Genomic DNA, 20,133 nt, shown 5'->3' on the forward strand with positions numbered 1-20,133 from the left:
AAAATTTGTATTAGTTGTGAAATTCTTTAATTCAGAGTTAAAGATTTATATGGGACAACATCCGATAAGGAAATGTATCGCATGAGTTATCTGATGATTTCCCAGTACATTTCTGTTTAAATCGCTGATTTCTTCTGAGCAGAACTTCCGAGCAGTCTACTGAGTGCAGTTTGGGTCAGATACATAGAGATGCATAATCATTTTAAGAGCTTTAGCCACGCCTACTTTTTAGTCGACTGACAGAGCATATCTAAAAGTTTCTTTAGACAACTACAGCCCTGGAATTTAGACACAATCAGACTAAAATGCATTTGACTTTAATAACTGTCTTCCAACATCACACACAGACACAGGAACAGACTGACTCACAAATGTACAGATCTGAGGGGACCAAGTGTGGGAAAATCTCCTGTCAGGAAATCCTTTTATGGCCGCGCATTATGTTTGTCAATGATATAGAGCTATGCGTTTGAAGTGTGTGGAAATAACTAGTCATATGCATTATTACTGTGCGTATGCCAGACTACACGTTGTATTGCAGATAGTGTTTAGGGCAGTCTTGTCTTGGGGGCATATTTCACACTTGGAGCAGTGCCGTGGTACAAGAACATTACTCCAGGACTGTCGTGACTCGGAGACAGAACAAATAACTATAAATAGAAGCCAAAATCTGTCTCATTTTAGATTAAAAAGTTTGGAAAATGAATTGTGCTGAAAATGTGCAAGGCAGTAACACTTACCATCTCCGATCCAGTTAATTTGCACAAATTTGATACATTATATATTGATTAACATGAGTACAGTATAAGTCTCATCATTTCAGTAATAGTCCAGCACGAGCTCCTCTGACTGCATGGTTGCTGATGCGTTCTCCACTTGAAGTATTGTGAAGAGCAAAAGTCAAGACGTTTGCTTTGAATGTTTAGGCTACATATACTCTACCATATTAGGATAATACTCTAGCTGGGTACTTCTAGAAATGAAATGACACTTGGTAGAAAGTAGTGCTGAGACTTGAGATCACAAATACTGTACTGGGTTTAGTAGTATGTACAGCAAAATCGGTCCATAGAGCAGTAGTAAGGCGTGAAAATTGTGTTGTGTGTTGGATAAAACAAATGAACCTCCCAGGATTTATCTTTCCAATATTTGTCCAATATATATTCTCATACCATCACATAATTGGGTAGTACTCGTATAACCTTTGAGTACTGCTTGAGTTATATATTTCACATCAGTACAGTGCATCAGTACTATTTGTTTCTTGTGCGATTCATGGTTTAGTTTTCCTCATTAAATTTTGTTATCTATGCTTTAAATGTTGTTATGTTTTGTCCTTCTAATTATATGAACTTCAAATTATAAATTAGTTACCCCAGATACCTTTTAATTCCAACTTGTGTAATTTCTTGGATCATCTACTTCTACATCTACTTCAGTAATATTATTTTGAAGAACAGTGCTTTTATTTTAGATCTATTTTTGGCTATCTACCCCGTCCAATCTCCTTTTAGCTGCCTGTCAAAAACACACGCCACCTATTGGTATTCATGTGCATCTCATACAATTCAGTAAACAATTTTTTCTCTTTTGTATTCCGTCCATGGCTCTGTGAATCCAACCGATCTAATGTCTTTCTGGTGAAATGGAGGAAGCTGGTTCACGGGCAGTACAGATCCAGTAATGTGAGCTATTTTTAGCCCTGGTCATGTCTGCAGTACTGTGTGTGTGTGTCTCTGTGTGTGTGTGTGTCTGTGTGTGTGTATGTGTGTGTACCAGTCTGCAGGGACTCGTGAGGACCATGTGACAGAGGGGCCCCGGTGCCCTTGTGGGGACATGCTGGTGTGGAGGCTGGGCTATTATCTGGAATCAACATGCGGTGAGACTCAAGGTTATATGAGGAAGTGAAGGGGTTTGGGTTCATGCAGCAATTTTGGAAAAATATCACGTTGCAGTGTTTCTGACATCGATTCGATTTATGCTTTATGTTTTAATATCATAATAATAGCATTTTGTTCACAGCCAGTGCACATTTTAAACATGCCCAGGAGCATTTAAGGCTGAAATATGAAGTGCTAGACGAATGCAAGAATGCTATACAGTTTGAAGATGGCTATTCTGATTTATATAACAAGACGTTTTGTGATCTGCTCAACAAAGGATTTTACTTAAATGCCCATATTAGGCTATTTTCTGAGCTCTGTTATAATGCTGTTTCTTCATCACAAATATACCTGGAGTTATGTTTTGTTTCAATCACACATTTTTAACACACAAATCCTGCATATTTAGACTCTGTTGCGATGTTATGTGGTAATACAGGATGTACTCCACTGTGTTTTTAAATTCCATACACCTTCATTAGAATAATTTTGACAATTCCAGCTGTGGAGTTGCCTATCCCTACTGAACTAAAGGTAAACTACAGCTTCATGACATCACAAGGTGGTACAGAGCATTTTCAGCTTTGGAAATGTAAACATAATAATAATAAAGTGTTCTCAAACTCAAACATCTGTGGATGAATCAAAACACAACTCCAGGTATGTTTATGAGGAGGTAACAGCATTATAACATGGCTTAGAACTCACAAGAGTAAAATTTGTGTAATATAGGACTTTTAGGTGAATAATGGAACCTTTTTAGTTGAGAATCCACCACCTGCTTGTATGCATTGAGACGTGATTGTTGTACCTTGATATTTCAGTGTATGGCTTCAGACTTGTTATTCATCTCCATGGAAACAACCAGGCAATGTCTTTTCAGTGCATTCATTACCAATAAGAACACCAGTAAGTGAATAAATGAAAGGTACAGTAAGTTTAGTTTTAAAATTTTAACAGCACATTTTTGTTTAGTACAGAAAACAAATTGACCCTATGATGCCTATAATGTGTATTCCCAGTTAGGGTGTATTTCCTATTATAAACATAAACATATACTTCGACTTATTGTTCAGTACATGAAAACTGGAACAATATTTTTGGGGTCAATATTTGTCGAGATAATGTGTTACTACTAGTGGGAAACTTTTTGTTATTTTTCTGTTCTACGATAAGATTTAAGCTGTATTAGGCTAAATTAATAACTTCCTTTTAACTATATGTACATTTAGAATAGTTTTTGTAGTTGAAATCTGCTGTTGGATTTTTGTGTCAGTGGCATAAATTTGTTTCAGTATTATAATTTATTGTCTATATTTACTTCAGCAATATATCAAAATGTGTTATCGTGACAGGCCTAGTCATAACTGAAAAAAAAAAAAAGTCTTTTTTTTTTTTTTGTTAGTCATTGTTTTATATTTCATTACTTCAAATAACATGTATGAATAATTGCAAGTGAAAAGACCCAGTGTGGCTTTGGAGCTTCCATATTTATAGGAGAGTTAGTGTGTCAGAGGTAGAGGAAGTGGAGCAATGACCAGGTGTGCTGTTTTTAGTCTGACTCCTCATATAGTTCTGTCATCATCATTCTCATTCTTCTGTCAGTGTCTTAATATAAAACAGGGCTGCAAACGTTAATCCACTAATGGTGACTATTTGAGTGTAAAAAAAATAAAGCTGGTTGTTATCTGGACTATGCAGAGTCTTAAACACATGACATAAAAGAATCTCTATTTAGAATCCTTCAGTCATCATATTTCATTTATCATTTATTTATTTGGTTGGTAATGTATCTAAAAAGTCTCAATTACTTTGCACTGGCCTCATGCTGGGGGTGTAATACATGTATCTCTAGGGACTATCTCTATCTGTTTAAGAGTTACCATGATGACATAATACACACATGAGCAAACAAAAAAGTTTTAAGATTGTCTGAAAACCCACAAAATTTATTTTAAAAATACATTTTAAAGGGACAGTTCAAAATTATGGACATAGGACATCATTTCCTACTTAGCCAGAGTGTGGGAGATCTGTGGAGATACTTTTTAAAATATTGTTGCAAGTTTGGTTTTACTTCTAAGGCTACGTTTATATCTATGTTTATATGATAATGGTCTGAACAGAAGATGCAAAAGTGGCATCACTTTTTATTCCATGTTTAGATGAGCTTTCTCAGGAGGAAATCTGTGTGCATATGGTGACACAAAAGTGTGTGGAATTCAATTGGGTATGCATGCCAGGTTTCTGTGTACTCTATGTATGTGATGTAAACATGTATGCGACATGAGCAGATCTGACCAGAGTTTTGTGTCTTGGACAGTATAGACGGAAATGCTACGGCAGAGCGTATTCAGCTTTTCCACTCTGGAGGGTGGTTTCAGATTTTTGCCTTTTTAAGCCCCAAAAATTAAATGTGGTCCTATGTCCAAAATTCCAAACTGTCCCTTTAAGAAGTCTGATCAATACAAGAGTTCATGGTCCAGTTTAGGAGACTGGTTTTCAACAGAAATGTGTTTGAGAAACTGAAAAACTGTTGGCTAATGCCAGCTATCTTGTGACTGTAATTTGATGTGTAAGAGACTTGTTTAACAGCACAAATCATCTCTGTTGTTGCTCCATCTAAGTCAGTTCTTTCTGATCAGGCTGTGTTAAAATAAAGCTCAGATTAAAGTCTAATAAAGCCTCAAACAGAGTAGATTGTTTGACTAGTCAACTAACTAATAGAAATATTCTGCCTGTATCTTTGATATGTTGAGATTGCATAATGGCAGTATGCAAAATTAGAACATCAAGTATATCTTCTGTAATAAAAAGTGATTTTCTGAGAACAGTCTTTCCATTAGATGCACAAAAGTATGTTGGCATTTGTGAACACCTCAGTCAATCACAGTGGGATGTGGATCAGATTTATAATGGCATTGTAAATACTTATAAAACTACAGTAAGTGCATCATTTTGAAAGTGTATTTGTGAAGTTTGGAAGAGTTTTGGAGGAGTTGCAAAACAAAAGTTGTAAAATTTTGCATTGGGGATTTAGGCTCCCCAGTCTTATTAAAAGTCCTGTGTTTTTAATCTACTGAGCACACTGTAGCATCTATAAGCTTCTTGTTCTTGAATCAAAATAATACTCTTTACTGTTATGAAGTAGTGCATTGCCAAATACTTAAGTCTTGCTCACACCTATAGTTTGAACATTGCAACCTAGTTTATTATTAAAGATCAGGATCAGGATCAGCCCTTTAAGACTTTATGTAGTCCAGGTTTAGATCTAGTTCAGCCCCTGTGTAGTCCTGGTTTAGACCTAGTTTAGACCCTGTGTAGTCCTAGTTTAGACCTAGTTTAGACCTTGTGTAATCCTGGTTTAGACCTAGTTTTGACCTTGTGTAGTCCTGGTTTAGATCTAGTGTAGACCTTGTGTAGTCCTGGTTTAGATCTAGTTTAGACCTTGTGTAGTCCTGGTTTAGACCTATAGTTCACAGCTCATGGTTTAAACTTGGGCTGAATGATTTAAAAAAGAAAATATCAGATTTTTCTGACAGGTGCTGAGATTTATGTTTTAATAATAGGATTCTGTTCAAAGTTCAAATTTTAAAAGTGTTCAGAAGAATTTACAAAAAGATTGAAATATGAACTGACAAGCTAATACAAGAATCACATTTCAGAACATGTTTTTAGAGTATAGTCTTATGTGGAATAATACAGGACATTCTGTTGTTTGTGGAGGAAATGAAAACACTGCAGCCTTTGCAGTTTACTAATTGCATCCCTTCAAACTGCGATTAATCTTACAGCCCCAGTTTGAATCAGGTAGGCCTGTCACCAACTAAATAACAAATTACAATATCACATTTTTGAGTATGGTATATTGCTGAAGAAAATATACACATAGATAGATAGTACTGAATGCTCTTATGCCACTCTTATGACATCGTCAAAGCAGGATTTCCCTCCCCAAAATATTCTGCAGTACAGTACAGTATTGTTAATGAACATGAGCTGCAATAAATATATGGAACACTTGAGTCATAGAAGTTATTTATTCAGCCATCTGCAGCTCAGATCCTATGATAGTACAGTAAAATAACAAAAGCTTCCCAACAAAGTACCCACGATAAATACTGACCCCAAAAAGATACCCAAAAATTTGATATAGTCATTATTGTGACAGGCCTAGAACCAAGTTTAGACTTGGACTAATCCTAGTGCAGATTACTTTCACTCCTGATTTAGTCCTAGTTTAGTCAGTCAAAAAGGTAATTTGTAGGGATGTAACGACATCCAAAAGGTTAGACTAATAAAATGTACCTTTAGTTTGTCTGCATTCCCAAAGCTCAAAATGCTTTGTTTCACCTTGTGATGTCATGCAGTGGTAGTTTTCAAGTTAACAGCTACCTTTAACTTTTAGTTCAGTAGAGATAAGAGACTATTAGTGGTAATTGTAGGGCTGAAATGATCCAAATCATTCTATTGAAGGTCTATGGAGTTAAAAACACAGTGGAGCATTTCCTGTATTACCACATGATATCTCAGTGTGGCACAGAATGTTTTCTGTTTGAAAAAAAGAACTCATCCTAAATATGCACGATTTGTGTGTTAAATGTGTGTGAATGAAACAAAACACAACTCCAGGTCTGTTTTTAATGAGGAAACAATATTATAGCAGATCAGAATACAGAGTGATATGGGCCCTTTAAAGATGGCATCTATAAAGCTACTTATTTATTATTTGTTAAACATATTAGTGTGTACATACTGGTCACAAGCACACTACTAGAGCTGGCCTTTAATCCAACAATCTCTTTACTGCTCTCTCCAGCATTGATTCAGTCTTGCATATTGCTTTTTGAAGAATAATATTTCATAGGTGGGCCGCAGTGCAGCTCCTGTGTCTAACCCACCGACTGCAGTCCTATAATTCAACAGAGCCCCGGCATGCGTGTTGGATAGGCCTTCTCTGTTGCCACGGTGAAGAGTCATATCCATATTATAATTTGACGACTACAGCACACCCTCCTCAATGCAGTTCTTCACAAGGTCACTAACAGAAAGATGAAATATGATACACTACGCCATCGTATACTCTTGACATTCATAAATACTGCGTTTAATGACAGTGATTCATCTACAATTACAGAGTGAGTTTTCCTTTTAAAATAACTGGGTTAAGAGAGGCGGGTTGCAGGGATATGAGCACAACAGTTCAAGTAGAGGAGATAATGTCACACATGTTGCTATGGTAAAAAAATCACATTCCAATAACCCTCGTAGGGTGTAACTCAGATTGATAATCTCCGAGTTCAGCAGCAGATGTTGTGACCTGCTCACAGAAGTGAGTTTCCAAGTAGAAATTTCGAGATTACTATGCAAGTCCAACCTCCGAGGACGACTGGAACACAGCATGCACCTGAACAAGTTGGACTAGTAGCTACAAAAGAATGGAAAAATAAATAAATGAAATACACTGCTCCATTAATGAAAAAAACATTAGCAACACAACAGCATTTTGCAACAATTGCCATTAGAATATTCACATTTATTCTTCCAAAGCAAAGTCTGAACTCAGCTCTAACCCATATGCTTTTACTGACAGAGGACTGGGTGTAGAGCTCTCAAATTAAAAAAGACTTAAGCTGATCACTGTGATTAGAGACGACTGCTTCTCTATTAAAATGTGATTGATTGCACAGCCCAGGGAGCATTAAATAAAACACATCCTCATTATAGGGCAGGGTTCTGTGGTCAGAGCACACCACCTGGCATATTAATAAGGGGTGAGTGTTGGTGGTGGTCAGAGGGATAAAGATTGGCAGCCTTGTTTTGGCCAGTTTGCCCCAGGGCTGCTGTGACTAGAGCTTTATACCACCAGGTCAGTAAACTGAATGAATAATGCATGGAATTGTAAAGCGACTTTTATTATTCTACACACAATATATAAACAGAGTACCATTTCCATCAGTCAGGTCCTGCAGCGGGTATGAATCAGTCTGGTTCAGTTTTCATTACTCTGTAAAAGCTGAAACTACCTACAACTCGGACCAACCACGGATACCAGCCTCACTCTGACCAATCATGTGTGAACCACGGTCATATGTGCTTAATGCATTATTTTAAAGGTGCACTGTATAACTTGTTCTGGTGGAGGGTCCATCACCTGCTTGTCTCCATGGAGATGTTATTGTTTTGTCTGAAATGTCCAGGTATGGTATTAAACATATCCATTGCATTTACTCAATAGCATGAGTTTTGATTGACCTAAAAACTTGGATTCTTTCTGTGAGCGGGCTTGCTGCTCTACAGATCTGACATGTAACTTGGCCTTGTGACATGGCCATGGACTTGGCCTTACAACATTGCCATGCTGACAACAGGAATTATAGTAAATTCCATTTTTTACTATAATTCCTGTTGTCAGTATGGCAATGTTGTAATGCAAAATCCAGCAAACCTTGGGTTAGTGTATAGCGAACATTTCTCCTGAGCTATGCTGATGTCCCAGTGTGCTATTACCATATAATTTTATATACTACTATAACTATTATATGCATGCAGTAACAAGGTATGAAATGAGTTTTTCATTTACTGCTCAGCCTCTTATTCATATTAACTGAGAGCGTGGGCTTCAGTGATCCTGGTGGTGCACAACAGCAGATGTGGAGAACACTTGCTGTGTATTTAAGCAGATTATTTCCCATGCAGGGTGAATGTGACTTAAGCTGATAGGCAGAGGTGAAGCTTTTTAATGGCGCTAATACTGTGCATGCACTATACACTATTCACCAAGAGTCAGTGGAATTACATAGGCATACAGTTATTCTATAAGAGAATAAGTGTGGTCGACAGTGATAAAAAATATTGTAATGTTTTTAATTTTCCATACACCAGAAATGTGCTAAAATGTGCCCAAAAATGTGAGCCATAAAATTAACCACCAACCTAGTACAAAAATATCACTTTATGCTCTTTTTTGGGTGATGACACTAGACATTTCTGCTCATTTTATTCTTAATCAGCTATTTTACAGCCTTATTTAATGTTCCTGTATTATGCCAAATTGAACCTTGTGATCTTAAGCCATGTTATAATGTTACCTTATCAAAAATATACCTGGAGCTGTGTTCTGTTTCATTCACACATTTGAGTAAGCCTTTTCTTATTCGTCTCTCAATATCTCTAAAGCTAAATATACTCTGTTCCACCTTGTGATGTCATGAAACGGTTAGCTTTCATTTCAACAGCTACCTTTTGCCTTTAGTTCAGTACAAATTGGCAATTCCAGGGCTGAAAATATCCAAATGATTCAAGTGAAGGTGTATGGAGTTCAAAGACAGAGTGGAGCACTTCCTGTATTACCACATTACATCAAAAGGTGGAGTGTTTTCAGAAGGACTCAACCTAAATATGCAGAGTATTGGGTGTTAAATATGACAAAACACAACTCTGGGTATGTTTTGATGAGAAAACATAGATCAGAAAATAGCATAATATGGGCCCTTTTTTAGTTTTAATTATAGACACTATTTTCATGACATAAAGTAGGTTGATTTGTGTAAAATGTTAAATATTCATATGCACCAACTATTCAACAATGCTCTGATTCTCTGGGAGGCTTTTAAACAGCTTTGTAGTTCATATAAAACTTATTTGCTGTCAAGAACGGCAGCAGCTCCATGCAAAATAATACAACCCAAATGACAATGGCGGCGCCCACGGCAACTTCCGGAATAAAGTGAATACAAAATTTGCACCTCCAGAACAACAATTGCGATATTATCCACTTTTTGACATGTCTCCCACTTCTATATGAGAGAGGAGGAAATATATGAGAATTTATAGACTTGGTTTTGGCTCTGTTCAGATGTGGGCTTAACAGATCAAATCCTGCGCAGGCTTAAAGTGAAAGTAGATTCGGAGTACACAGTGAGTGAGGTGAATTGTAAACAGAGCCCCTGAGCTGTATAAGCAGGAGAGGCAATCCAAATTTGAGCTGTTTATAGTAAGAGGTTTGGTGATGCAGTGGAATTCTGTATGCTGCAGAAATGTGTTCAGTTTTCCTAACTTTCTGGTTGAGGGTCACCTACTTGTTATGTCATTATTTATTACCTGGAATGTGCCACAGTATGACATTAAACAGTTCTACCTCACATTTATTCAATTATAGATGGTGTAATAGTTCAAAATACCTAGAAAAACAGGCATTCTGACTGTGAGCGAGGTTGCCTCTCCACAGAACTGACCTGTAACTTGGTTGATGTGCTTACCAGAAAAGTTCACCTTAAAAGTGCAGTCTTTAGATGTTTTAGCAGTAAGTCTGTACCACCCACTCAAATGTTGGCAGTAATATCTGATTCAGTTTGATTAATTTTATTTTAATTACTTTGAGCAACAAAAAACAAAACAGCTCTTGCGAAAATAAAGCAGTTGTGTGCTGTCTGCAGTGTGAATTACTGTAATGCATTGCTTTTTGCTATATGGCATTACAGAAAAAAAAGCTAATATTTTACTTGGTACAAATCTCAGTAATGCGAGTTCTAATGCATTTTTAACCTGGACTTTGTTTTTCTTCATACAAATTTGCTAAAATCACTGCGAGATCGCTCCTCGTGTGTGGTGTTAGTGTCAAATCGTAACCACCAAACATCAGCAACGCTACAGTAACAGCCAATAAAACAGAGCATCAGGGGCAGAGGAGTGACGGACACAGAGACGCAAAATACAAAGTCGGGAAGAGTGAAAATGTTGTAAATTTAAACTGCAGCATCTCATCCACATTATCCATAGAAATTGTCCTCCGCAAATAATCACATCCAGTTTACAAAACAACACTGTGAATCTAGTTTGAGGCATTCTTTAAAAATAAAGGCGAGAGTAGCTCCTCACGTGTGTCTGTTTACATCCACACAGTGCACGGTTCGAGGTGAAGCTGCAGATTAGTGATAGTGACTCTACTTCCTGTTCATCACCTTCCACTGGATGTATGATGAGCTAATTGAACATCATGAGCTACATTACATTGCCAAATCCATATTTCTAGTTATTTTGGTGAGAGTAGCTTAAAAGTAATGCAATAGTAATGTAATGCCTTACATTTTAAATATAATATTGTAATGTAAAGAATTACTTTGAAATTACAGTAACAAGTAATAAATAACGCATTGCAGTTTTGAAGTAACTTGCCCAACAATGGCTGTCTGCATTTAATTATAAAGAGTGCTATTGTCCGATAATCAAAAAGTGCACATTAATATGCTGTGGTGGAACTGGCTGGTCTCTGAAAGTTGTGAAAAGCACTTATAGCAAATAAGTTTGGTCCAAACTGTTTGGAATGAACTAGTTTCTCACATTTTTAAGACAGCAAAAATCAGCTACAGCTCCTAACAAAAGTGAGAAATAAAAAAAAAAAGAAAAGAAAAACACTAGTAAACACTAACATTCTGCAACATACCCACCCATTTCCAGAAGTAACCAGCCATCTGTTCATATAAGGTCCTTTCCACAATGCTATGATGAGTCTGGCATGTAGTATTGATTTTTTGAATGTATTTTGCTTGTATGCAGTCTAGAGTAAATTGTATTAATAGAAATATTGATTTTACCTGACATATTATCATGAATTGGTTTGACGGATATTTTTACTTTGACCCAATGCAGTATTCGTGTTCATTCTCCACAATTCTGATAACCATTAGGGTGCATGGTTGGTTAAAGAGTCCTGCAGTATTGACTGAATTTGATACAGAAAATAGCAAAATATTCAAAATCATCAGTTGGTTGGTGTGAAATTCTTATGTAACACCTTCATTCCTGGACGATAGATGACACTACTCCAATATTTATTCAGTTTTTTTGTTCTTTTACAGTACGCTACCAATTTCTGCTGCACGATCCATAGCCACTTGTCTCCTTTTAAGAATTATTGCAGAAATCTTGGAAAAACTTGGATGACATAACAGACATCAATAAGAGATTCTGGATGCCAATTCTGATTAATAGCTGTAAGCTAAAGTCAGTGCAGTGTGTCATTATCAATCATGTAATACGAGACAAAGGTACTATCATGTTATCAAAGTATCTCGTGTAAATCTGATCCACATTGTGTTTGCAGTGTGTTTGTAATTATAATAAAGCTGCTACTATATATTGATTAATACTGGAAAAGCGTAGGAAAGTCCCAGAGGAGCTCAAATATCCTGCTGTGTCAATGTATTTCATCTGCATAAGATACTATCTCTAAGACGACAAGCCCTCATTGATCCTAAATTGTGTGGTAGTGGTAATATTCAGGGGTATTGGTATACAGTACATTCCATCTTAAAGAGATGCTACAAATGTAGTTATTTTGTCACTTGAATGTTCCACAGAATGGCATAAAATTTAGCAGTCTCCATAGAGACAAGCTGATGATTGCACCCAGTCTAGTATTGTTTGGCAATAAAAACGCCTCTCATCTAGTAATTTAACTATTCCACACCGATTGTTCCAGGCAAAGCAACAGCATCTTCATGAGACGAGCAGGTGACAGTCCCTCCACCAGAAAAGTTACATAGTCCATCTTTAATTTGTGACAATTAAGTATTACAAGAGAGTGTGGTTTGTTGACTAGTTCACAACGTTAGACTTTCAGTAATGCTTCATAGGTTTCATTCTTATGCTGTTCTTAATTTGTCTGGTATGTCTCACAGTACAGCCTTTGGCCTGTAACACCAAAGAGACAAGCATGTGATGCCACAAATCCAAATTACTGTGACGCCCGTTCACATGATGTTTTTAACAGTAACACATGTTTGACCAAATACAAGCAAAATAAGTTAAGATAAGTTTATTGCCTTAATGTGGGATATTTCAGGCAAAACAGTAACAAGTAGACTCTCACACAAGAAAAGGCACCTTTAAATTGCTGGGCATGTATACCAGAAGACTGTGATTAAAAATACAAGTGTCTGTTTAGCATGATTACTAGCTGGCAGACCAAAAATATATCCATATCAAAAGTAGGCAGTTATTGTACTGGACATATATTTTGTGTGTGGGAAGTTCATATCACCAATACATTAATACGGTGTGCTCTTTACTATCGAATGTGTCTTTTAACTACATAATGCGGATCTATAATGCAAAATAGATTTTTCAGACCTTTTAACCATGTTATAGTTTCTCATTCACCTCCTTCTTCTCATGTACACTCTCAAAGTTCAATTCACGTTTTCACCATCACCAGCATATGACCACTGCTCTGTACTCACTTTGTTCTGCAGCTTTATTTTTTAAATTGGTAATACTTGTAGGATTTGGCAGTGTTACATAATCATTTTGGTACAAATGAAAAAAAATCCACTACTTGCACTTGATGTGCAACAATCCATAAGAGGGGCTTCACTAGTCTTTGTTATGATGATGAACACGGTAACATCAGCTCCCATAGGTTACAGAATTTTTCTAATAAAGAAGTCAGCAGACTTAACTAATTATTTAGGTGAATAATTTGATTTCAAATATGCCAAGTATAACATAGTGATCCTGGGGTGTTGCTGATTATAACTATAGAGTAGACACAAACATAATACATCTTCTTTAATCACCTAGTTATACAATACATTACATTCTCAAAAATCAATAGTCTTGTCCTTTCTACAACCTTGCAGGACATAGGGCAGTAGCCATGACTCACTGGTCAGGCTTATTTCCTGCTCTCCAGACTGGCTAGTGACTGCCAATAAGTGCAACCGGTCACCCATACAATTATATTAATGAAAAAAAAAACACACACAATGTTCAAGGGCAAAAGTTTTAGCCCTGTGGTGACAGTGCACTTTTCCTGGACTCAATGGAAAACTTAACTGACATTAAGTACGTTGTAGTTTTAATTAAATGTAGTAAAAGTGTCAAAATCTGGACAAAAAAGAACAAGGCTAAATCAGGGCAAAATTTCTTTAAGAAGCTAACTCATGGAGACATGCTTTGCTTGAAATGTCCCACAATATGGCATTAAACTTATTTATCCTGTATTTATTCAACTGTAGGGTTTTTTATCGCTCAAACATTCATCTAGCTCTGCCCCCCACGAGCCAGTCCTAGGTCCTAACCGCGCGAGACCTCCTTGGAATCGCAGATAGATTTGAGATTCTGTGACTTGGCCTAGTGATATGTTATGCTTTTCCCCATTGAGATTTAATGCCATACTCTGTAACATTCCAGGCAAAGCAATAATACCTCTGTTGTGATATTGTGATAACTATAATTTCACATTTTTGTCCAGCCTCACTTCCTTTTCTCCATATTAGACCTGCAAGCTTTTAGTTGTTTAGTCGATTCATTAGGTGATTCTGTCTAAGTTCACTAAAATGACTTTATGAACCAAAAAGAAGAAGACATGGAGTGAGATAGCTGGAGGTAGCCAGGATGATTTGTGAGTTTAATCTTGCTTTTTAAAATTGAAGTCACAGTTTACTAACATATTCGACAAAGAAATTCTTCAGTGGACTTACAACTCTAGACCGTATACATTCTCCCTCCCTCAATAATGTCTGCTGGGATGATTCATTACTTATCTGAGCAGCTGTGTAGTCAGATGGAGCCCCTGCAGAGGAAGACTGAGAGAGAAAAGATCACCGGACCAGCAGGGGGCGCTCTCAGCTGGGCCCCCGAGCACCGCACAGATCACACACTTGAAGGAGTGAGAAAGCTGCTGCTGTGATTCAGAGGAGGAGTGGATATAAAGATGATTCACCACATCCCCAGGAACACTTTCTGCACTGAGGATATTTCTGTGCCCTTAGAAAGTTTGTGAATCATAACATCTCAAATCAACATTAATGTTAGTGCATGGCATAATCACAGTCCTCGGATATGAAGTAAGTGTGTGTAATGCTGCGTTCAGACTGCAGGGTCAAAATCACACCAAACGCCTCTTCGTTTGAGGGCAGACGCTTGAAACTCATTGACGTGCCCTGAATTTTGCTGAAAGTTCAGATTTTTGAACTCTGGCGTCTGTCACCCATGGCTCATTTAGCTACAGCAAAGAATTCACATCACAGTGACACATTTGGCAGATTTGTTTTTTGCCTGTTACCCTGCCTGTCACGAACTGCAGTTTTAGATCATCTTTTCTTTTGTAAGCTTAGTGAACTTGTACATGCTCCCTGAAAAATAAAGACTAAAGTAACTAATAACTACTGTGACTGGAGTGGAGCATGTCTTAGTATAGGTCGCTATACGCATTTATTTCTAAAGGTAGCAAGCGAGTAAGAATTCCATTGCATAGTTTAAACCATTGGTCTCCAGACTTTTTCCTCCGGTGATCTACTTTTACAACACAAATATGCCTAAGAGCTACTAGTTTTAGCAGCCACAAGAAATCTAGTATATATATGAGCCAGAGTGAGCCTTAGAGGAAGTACAGTTAAATGCCTATAAAACATAAACCATTATTCATTTATTAGTGTACAAAGTTAGGCATCAAAATGATACATGTACAATGGTAATAGGCATTCAATTAATCAAATTTTACTTATTCAGCACAATACATGTAATTCAGAAATCCCTTGGCGAGCTACTTGGAAGGGGATGGAGAGCTACTGGTAGTTCCTGAGCTACACGTTGGAGACACCTGGTTTAAAATATGTTTTCCCCGTGTAAGTGACATAATGATACATATTTTTGAATCTTTAAATGTCTTATACAATTACAGTATATGGGAAATGATCCCACTTGCTTTTCTGTCATGCCTTAAAGGGTTTAAATGTCATGGTTCATGTTTGTAGTGGTTGTATTTGCTTATTTTGGTGTTTTATTTTGACTTTTGTCCTTCTTGCTTGCAATTTTGAGTTTTAATTGCTGCCTTGATTGTTTGCCTTGCCCTAACGTGTTTCACTTATGTCTGTGTGTATTTATACCCTGTGTTCTCCTTTGCCCTTTGTTGGTCCATTGTCACTGTCAGAGTCTCGTCTTGTCTCTTGTCATATTTGGTTTATGGATTTCTAGATCTTTCTTTGTTATTAAAGAACTTTTCAGCAGCCCTGCATTTTGGGTTCTCCCTTTGGGTTTCTACCTGACATTAAAGGCTTAAAGGGCCCATATTATGCAATTTTTTTATTTTTTTTATCTATGTTGTAATGTTGTTTCCTCATCAAAAATAAACCTCGAGTTGTGTTTTGTTTCATTCACACGTCTAACACACAAACCCTGCATAACTAGACTGATTTCTTCTCTCAAACAGAAATCACTTTTTTTTTTTTTTTTTTTTAACTCTATACAGCTTCACTAGAATCATTTGGATAATTTCAGCCCTGCAATTGACAATCTCTACTGACCTAAAGGCACATTGCAACATCGCAACAGAGCATTTTGAGCTTTGGAGATGTAGACAGACTAAAAATGCAAGGTTACTCAAACATGTGTGAATGAATGTGAATGAATCTTTTGAATTTTAAGATATATGTCTTTGATGAGATAATGAGATAACAACATTATAACACAACTCAAAGTTCTCTAGAGACAATTTAGTGTAATATAGGACCTTTAATGAGCACAGAAAGTATGATGCATGTTGCTACAGTATAGTTTGGACATGGCTAGATTTCTAACAGTATTTTCTTTTGTGTCCTTACAGAAGAATGCAGCTTCAGCTCCCCGGGGGTCTACGATGGCTCTGTGTACAGCCGAATCGTGCAGATCCTCTACAGGAACGAGGAGATCACCGTCAACGACTGCATGGTCTTCAGAGTGCACCTGCTGCTGGACGGAGACAGAGTGAGTCCCCCCAGGATCACCACACATTCTTATGGACAATAGTCTTTTTGTTAGTTTTTTTTGTGATAAATTTTTTATTAACTTTTTTCTCCCTTTCTTTTCACACATGGGGGAGAGAGGATACATAATAGCAAAAAATAAATTAATTAATAAAAAAATGGAAGAAAAGAAAAAAGGCAGCAGCAACAAAACATAGTCTCCAGAGCTCAAAATGCTCTGTTCCACCAAGTTAACAGTTCCTTTTACCTTTTGTTCAGTTGAGATTGGAAATTCCAGAGCTGAAATCATCCAAATGATTCTAGTAAAAGTGTATGGATTTTTAAAACACAGTGGAGCCTCCTGTATTATCACATCACAAGGTGGAACGGAGTGTTTTCCTTTTGAGAGAAGAAGGTAAGGTTTGCGTGTTAAACATGTGTGAATAAAACAAAAAACAACTCCATGTATGTTTTTATTGAGGAAACAACATTATAACATAGATAGGACTTTTAGCAAAAACAATGCTCCTCGTGTACCCCAACAATTATCCCCAACCTCAAAGTCAAAGCTTTGTATTTCTATATGATTAAAAGGCTGGAACTAACATCTGTACTTTAGTCTTGTACAAATCACATTTACATTCAAGAGAGTATTGCTTTTAGTGGCTTGAAAATGCTTCTTCACTGCATGTTTGCATCAGAGATCCATACTAATCAGGACAAGAATTCTTTGAAGGAATACATTATTTGTTGCCTGGCAGATCTAAAGTGACATTTTTGTTTTGTATTATTCATACAGAGAGATATCAGTCTGGTCTCAACTTCCTCCATTGTAACTTTGACTCACCACAGATTGACTGCTTTGCTCCTTGATTCTGCAAAAATCTATAATGTTTTTCAGTCCCCTGTGATAATTTATTGCATATTTGTTTTGATAAGGACAGTTCCTGTTCCTAATCCACCTGTTAAAGGGCCCATATTATGCTATTTTTTGATCTACTTTATTTTTTATAATGTTGTTTCTGTGCCATTTTGTGATATAATTTGCTAATATAAGAAATGTGTTGTTTTTAAACTCCATACACCTTCACTAAAATAATTTGGATCATTTCAGCCCCATAATGTAGACAGGATAATAATAAAGGGTTACTCAAACATGTCTGAATGAAACAAAGCACAACTCCAGTTGTCAAATGGCTAAAGGCTCAGTAGAGTCAGTTTTGTGTCACCCGTGACCAGACTCACATGTTGGTAAAGTATTGGGGAAGTGTGTATTCTGGATCCTAGACAACATTATTTTTGTATTTGTACAGCTCTAGCTCAGACATTTGTCTTGAATCCATTGGTGGATCTGACCCATGGACCAGGAGAGCACTGTGGCTTTGGGCAGGTCATTTAGATTTGATAGTGGGAGCAGCCCAGCCGAAACAAAACAAACAAGTTGGACATTTGTACTTTTGTGGATTGGAAAGATGTCTGTCTTTCTTCAGGGGATTTGGAAAAAGTTTGTTTTAACAGCTCACCCTGCTCTTTCTGTCTCTTGGTCCAAGCTTTTAAGTATTTGACTTAAAGCTGAGTTACCTGATTTTCACACCATTGAAGGAGGAAGTTAATCCTGTGAGGTTGGTGTGACTAAGTGAACCTTTAGTAAACTACCAAAGCACAGCCAAACTGAGCACTGCTTTTGGCACCTTTATTGAAGTAAAAAAGTTTTATCTAATTTTGGTAAAATTACTTTTTTGAGTAGATTCAACATGACAAGTAAAATGATCTGTCACTGGAACAAGTGAGAGTGTTTTTCTTAATTTAAGCAACATTAGATTTTGTTTCCTACTTTAAGTGGAAAGAGTTGTTGTTTTTCTTAACCATAGCAAGATGTGTTTTCATTTTTTATGTACAAAATGTCTTGTCCTATTGGTAGATCATTTTACTTGCCAAGTGAAAATTATTCAAATCAAACTTTTTTAATTTAAGTAATTTCAATTTGGCTAGATTTTAGTTTTTGCAGTGCACTTAATATTAGCTACAGACAGTCATTTTGTTACAGACTATTTTACAATGTGCCCTTTGGGGAAAAACACAAAATATACTAATTTCAGTTCTTCCCGAAAACATTAAAAGACTCATAAATCTGTCTAGCTCCTGCCAGGTTATGTAATGTGATGGCAAATTTGCAGATCTCTACTTTTACTTTTGTTACTTCAGCAACCCCCCCCCCACCTTTTTCATTACACAGAAGATACAGGTAGAAAACTAAACGTATGCATATCTTTTGTTCCTTTAACTTGCCTTTTCACAGAGTCCAACAGCACTTTTAATTAAAGCCTGGATTTCACATAACACAATTAAAAGCATGACGCTGAGTGCTAATGGAAAAGTATTACAGCTGGCGTTACCACTGTGTACATGCAGGAATCAGATAAGCTGTGCCTGTAATTATGGTATTATTTGTTTATAATGAGCATAAAATGAGAACTGTGTACTGACAAGAGTATAAAAAGCATACTGAAGTGTTAGTGCTTAGTAATGTAATAGACATCCTTGTACCTTAGAATATGAGATCAAAAACAGCTACATGCTTTAAAAAAACTACAAGCTTGACGATCACAGGTTAAATTCCCTCGCCATTTGGGGCCTTTTGCGTGAGTTTTGCATGTTCTCTACGTGTCTTTTTGTCCTTTGTATTTGACCCATCCAATGTCACTGGGCATCCTGTCAGGAGCAGTGGACTTTTGGGGATCCGTCTCCAGATCTTGAGGTCAGGACTACCTCAGCCAAACGATTTTATGTTCAGACATATTTGTGTTCATGGGGGAAACTGCCACACAGAAACATGGAGAAACATGCAAACTATTTACAGAAAATCCTAGGAGTCAAACCCACAGGCTTCTTGCTTTGAGGCGAGAGTGTTAGCCACCAATAGATACCTGCTTCTCTTTATAAACCAAACTGGGCAGCTGTATCCTTTGACACCCTATGACACCCTGTGCTATGGGGCTTTTCAGAGTTGGATTCTTCTTCTTGCAGTCTGTATATTCAAAGGCACCTTGGACTGACTCATTGATTCTGCTCTTCCTCTCACTCCCCTGCACTTTCTACTTTGGGCTGTGGCCAGGAGCAGAGGCCCAGCAGAGCTTTCATTTATCCAGCTGGCCAAATATGACATCAACTATTTAATCAAAGAAATGAAAATGAGTTGGTAGCCTGACCACATTATGGGTAATATATGCAAAATGAATTAAAGAGTCTTTTTGGTCGAGTAGGTTGGTCACAACAGCAGATACAGCTCCAGGGAAAGAATAGTATATTGCGTTTGCCTTTAACATTGTTGTTACTGCTCCTATTACTATTAATACTGCTACTACTTCTACTACTGTACCTCTGCTTAGGGTAGAAATGATAGTGTATCTCACAATTTGATGGGATACATGATTCTTTTACTGATTTTAGTACTGATTATTGCGCAAAATCCCTAATGTGCCACTAGTACTACTACTACTACTACTACCAGTACTACTGCTACT

At 37.0% G+C, this 20,133-nt stretch overlaps 1 protein-coding gene across 1 annotated transcript in view; it reads left to right on the forward strand.

Annotated features, from left to right (window-relative positions):
- Positions 1-20,133, forward strand: part of fam135b (family with sequence similarity 135 member B) — a 61,195-nt gene that overhangs the window by 8,130 nt on the left and 32,932 nt on the right. Inside the window, exon 3 of the mRNA XM_020932831.2 lies at positions 16,492-16,631. Coding sequence (XP_020788490.1) covers positions 16,492-16,631 — 140 coding nt within the window. The remainder of the gene's footprint in view (positions 1-16,491; positions 16,632-20,133) is intronic.

This window comes from Boleophthalmus pectinirostris, unplaced genomic scaffold (genome assembly GCF_026225935.1).
Source record: "Boleophthalmus pectinirostris isolate CB_2022bp ecotype Guang Dong unplaced genomic scaffold, ASM2622593v1 HiC_scaffold_21, whole genome shotgun sequence".
Lineage (NCBI taxonomy): Eukaryota > Metazoa > Chordata > Actinopteri > Gobiiformes > Gobiidae > Boleophthalmus > Boleophthalmus pectinirostris.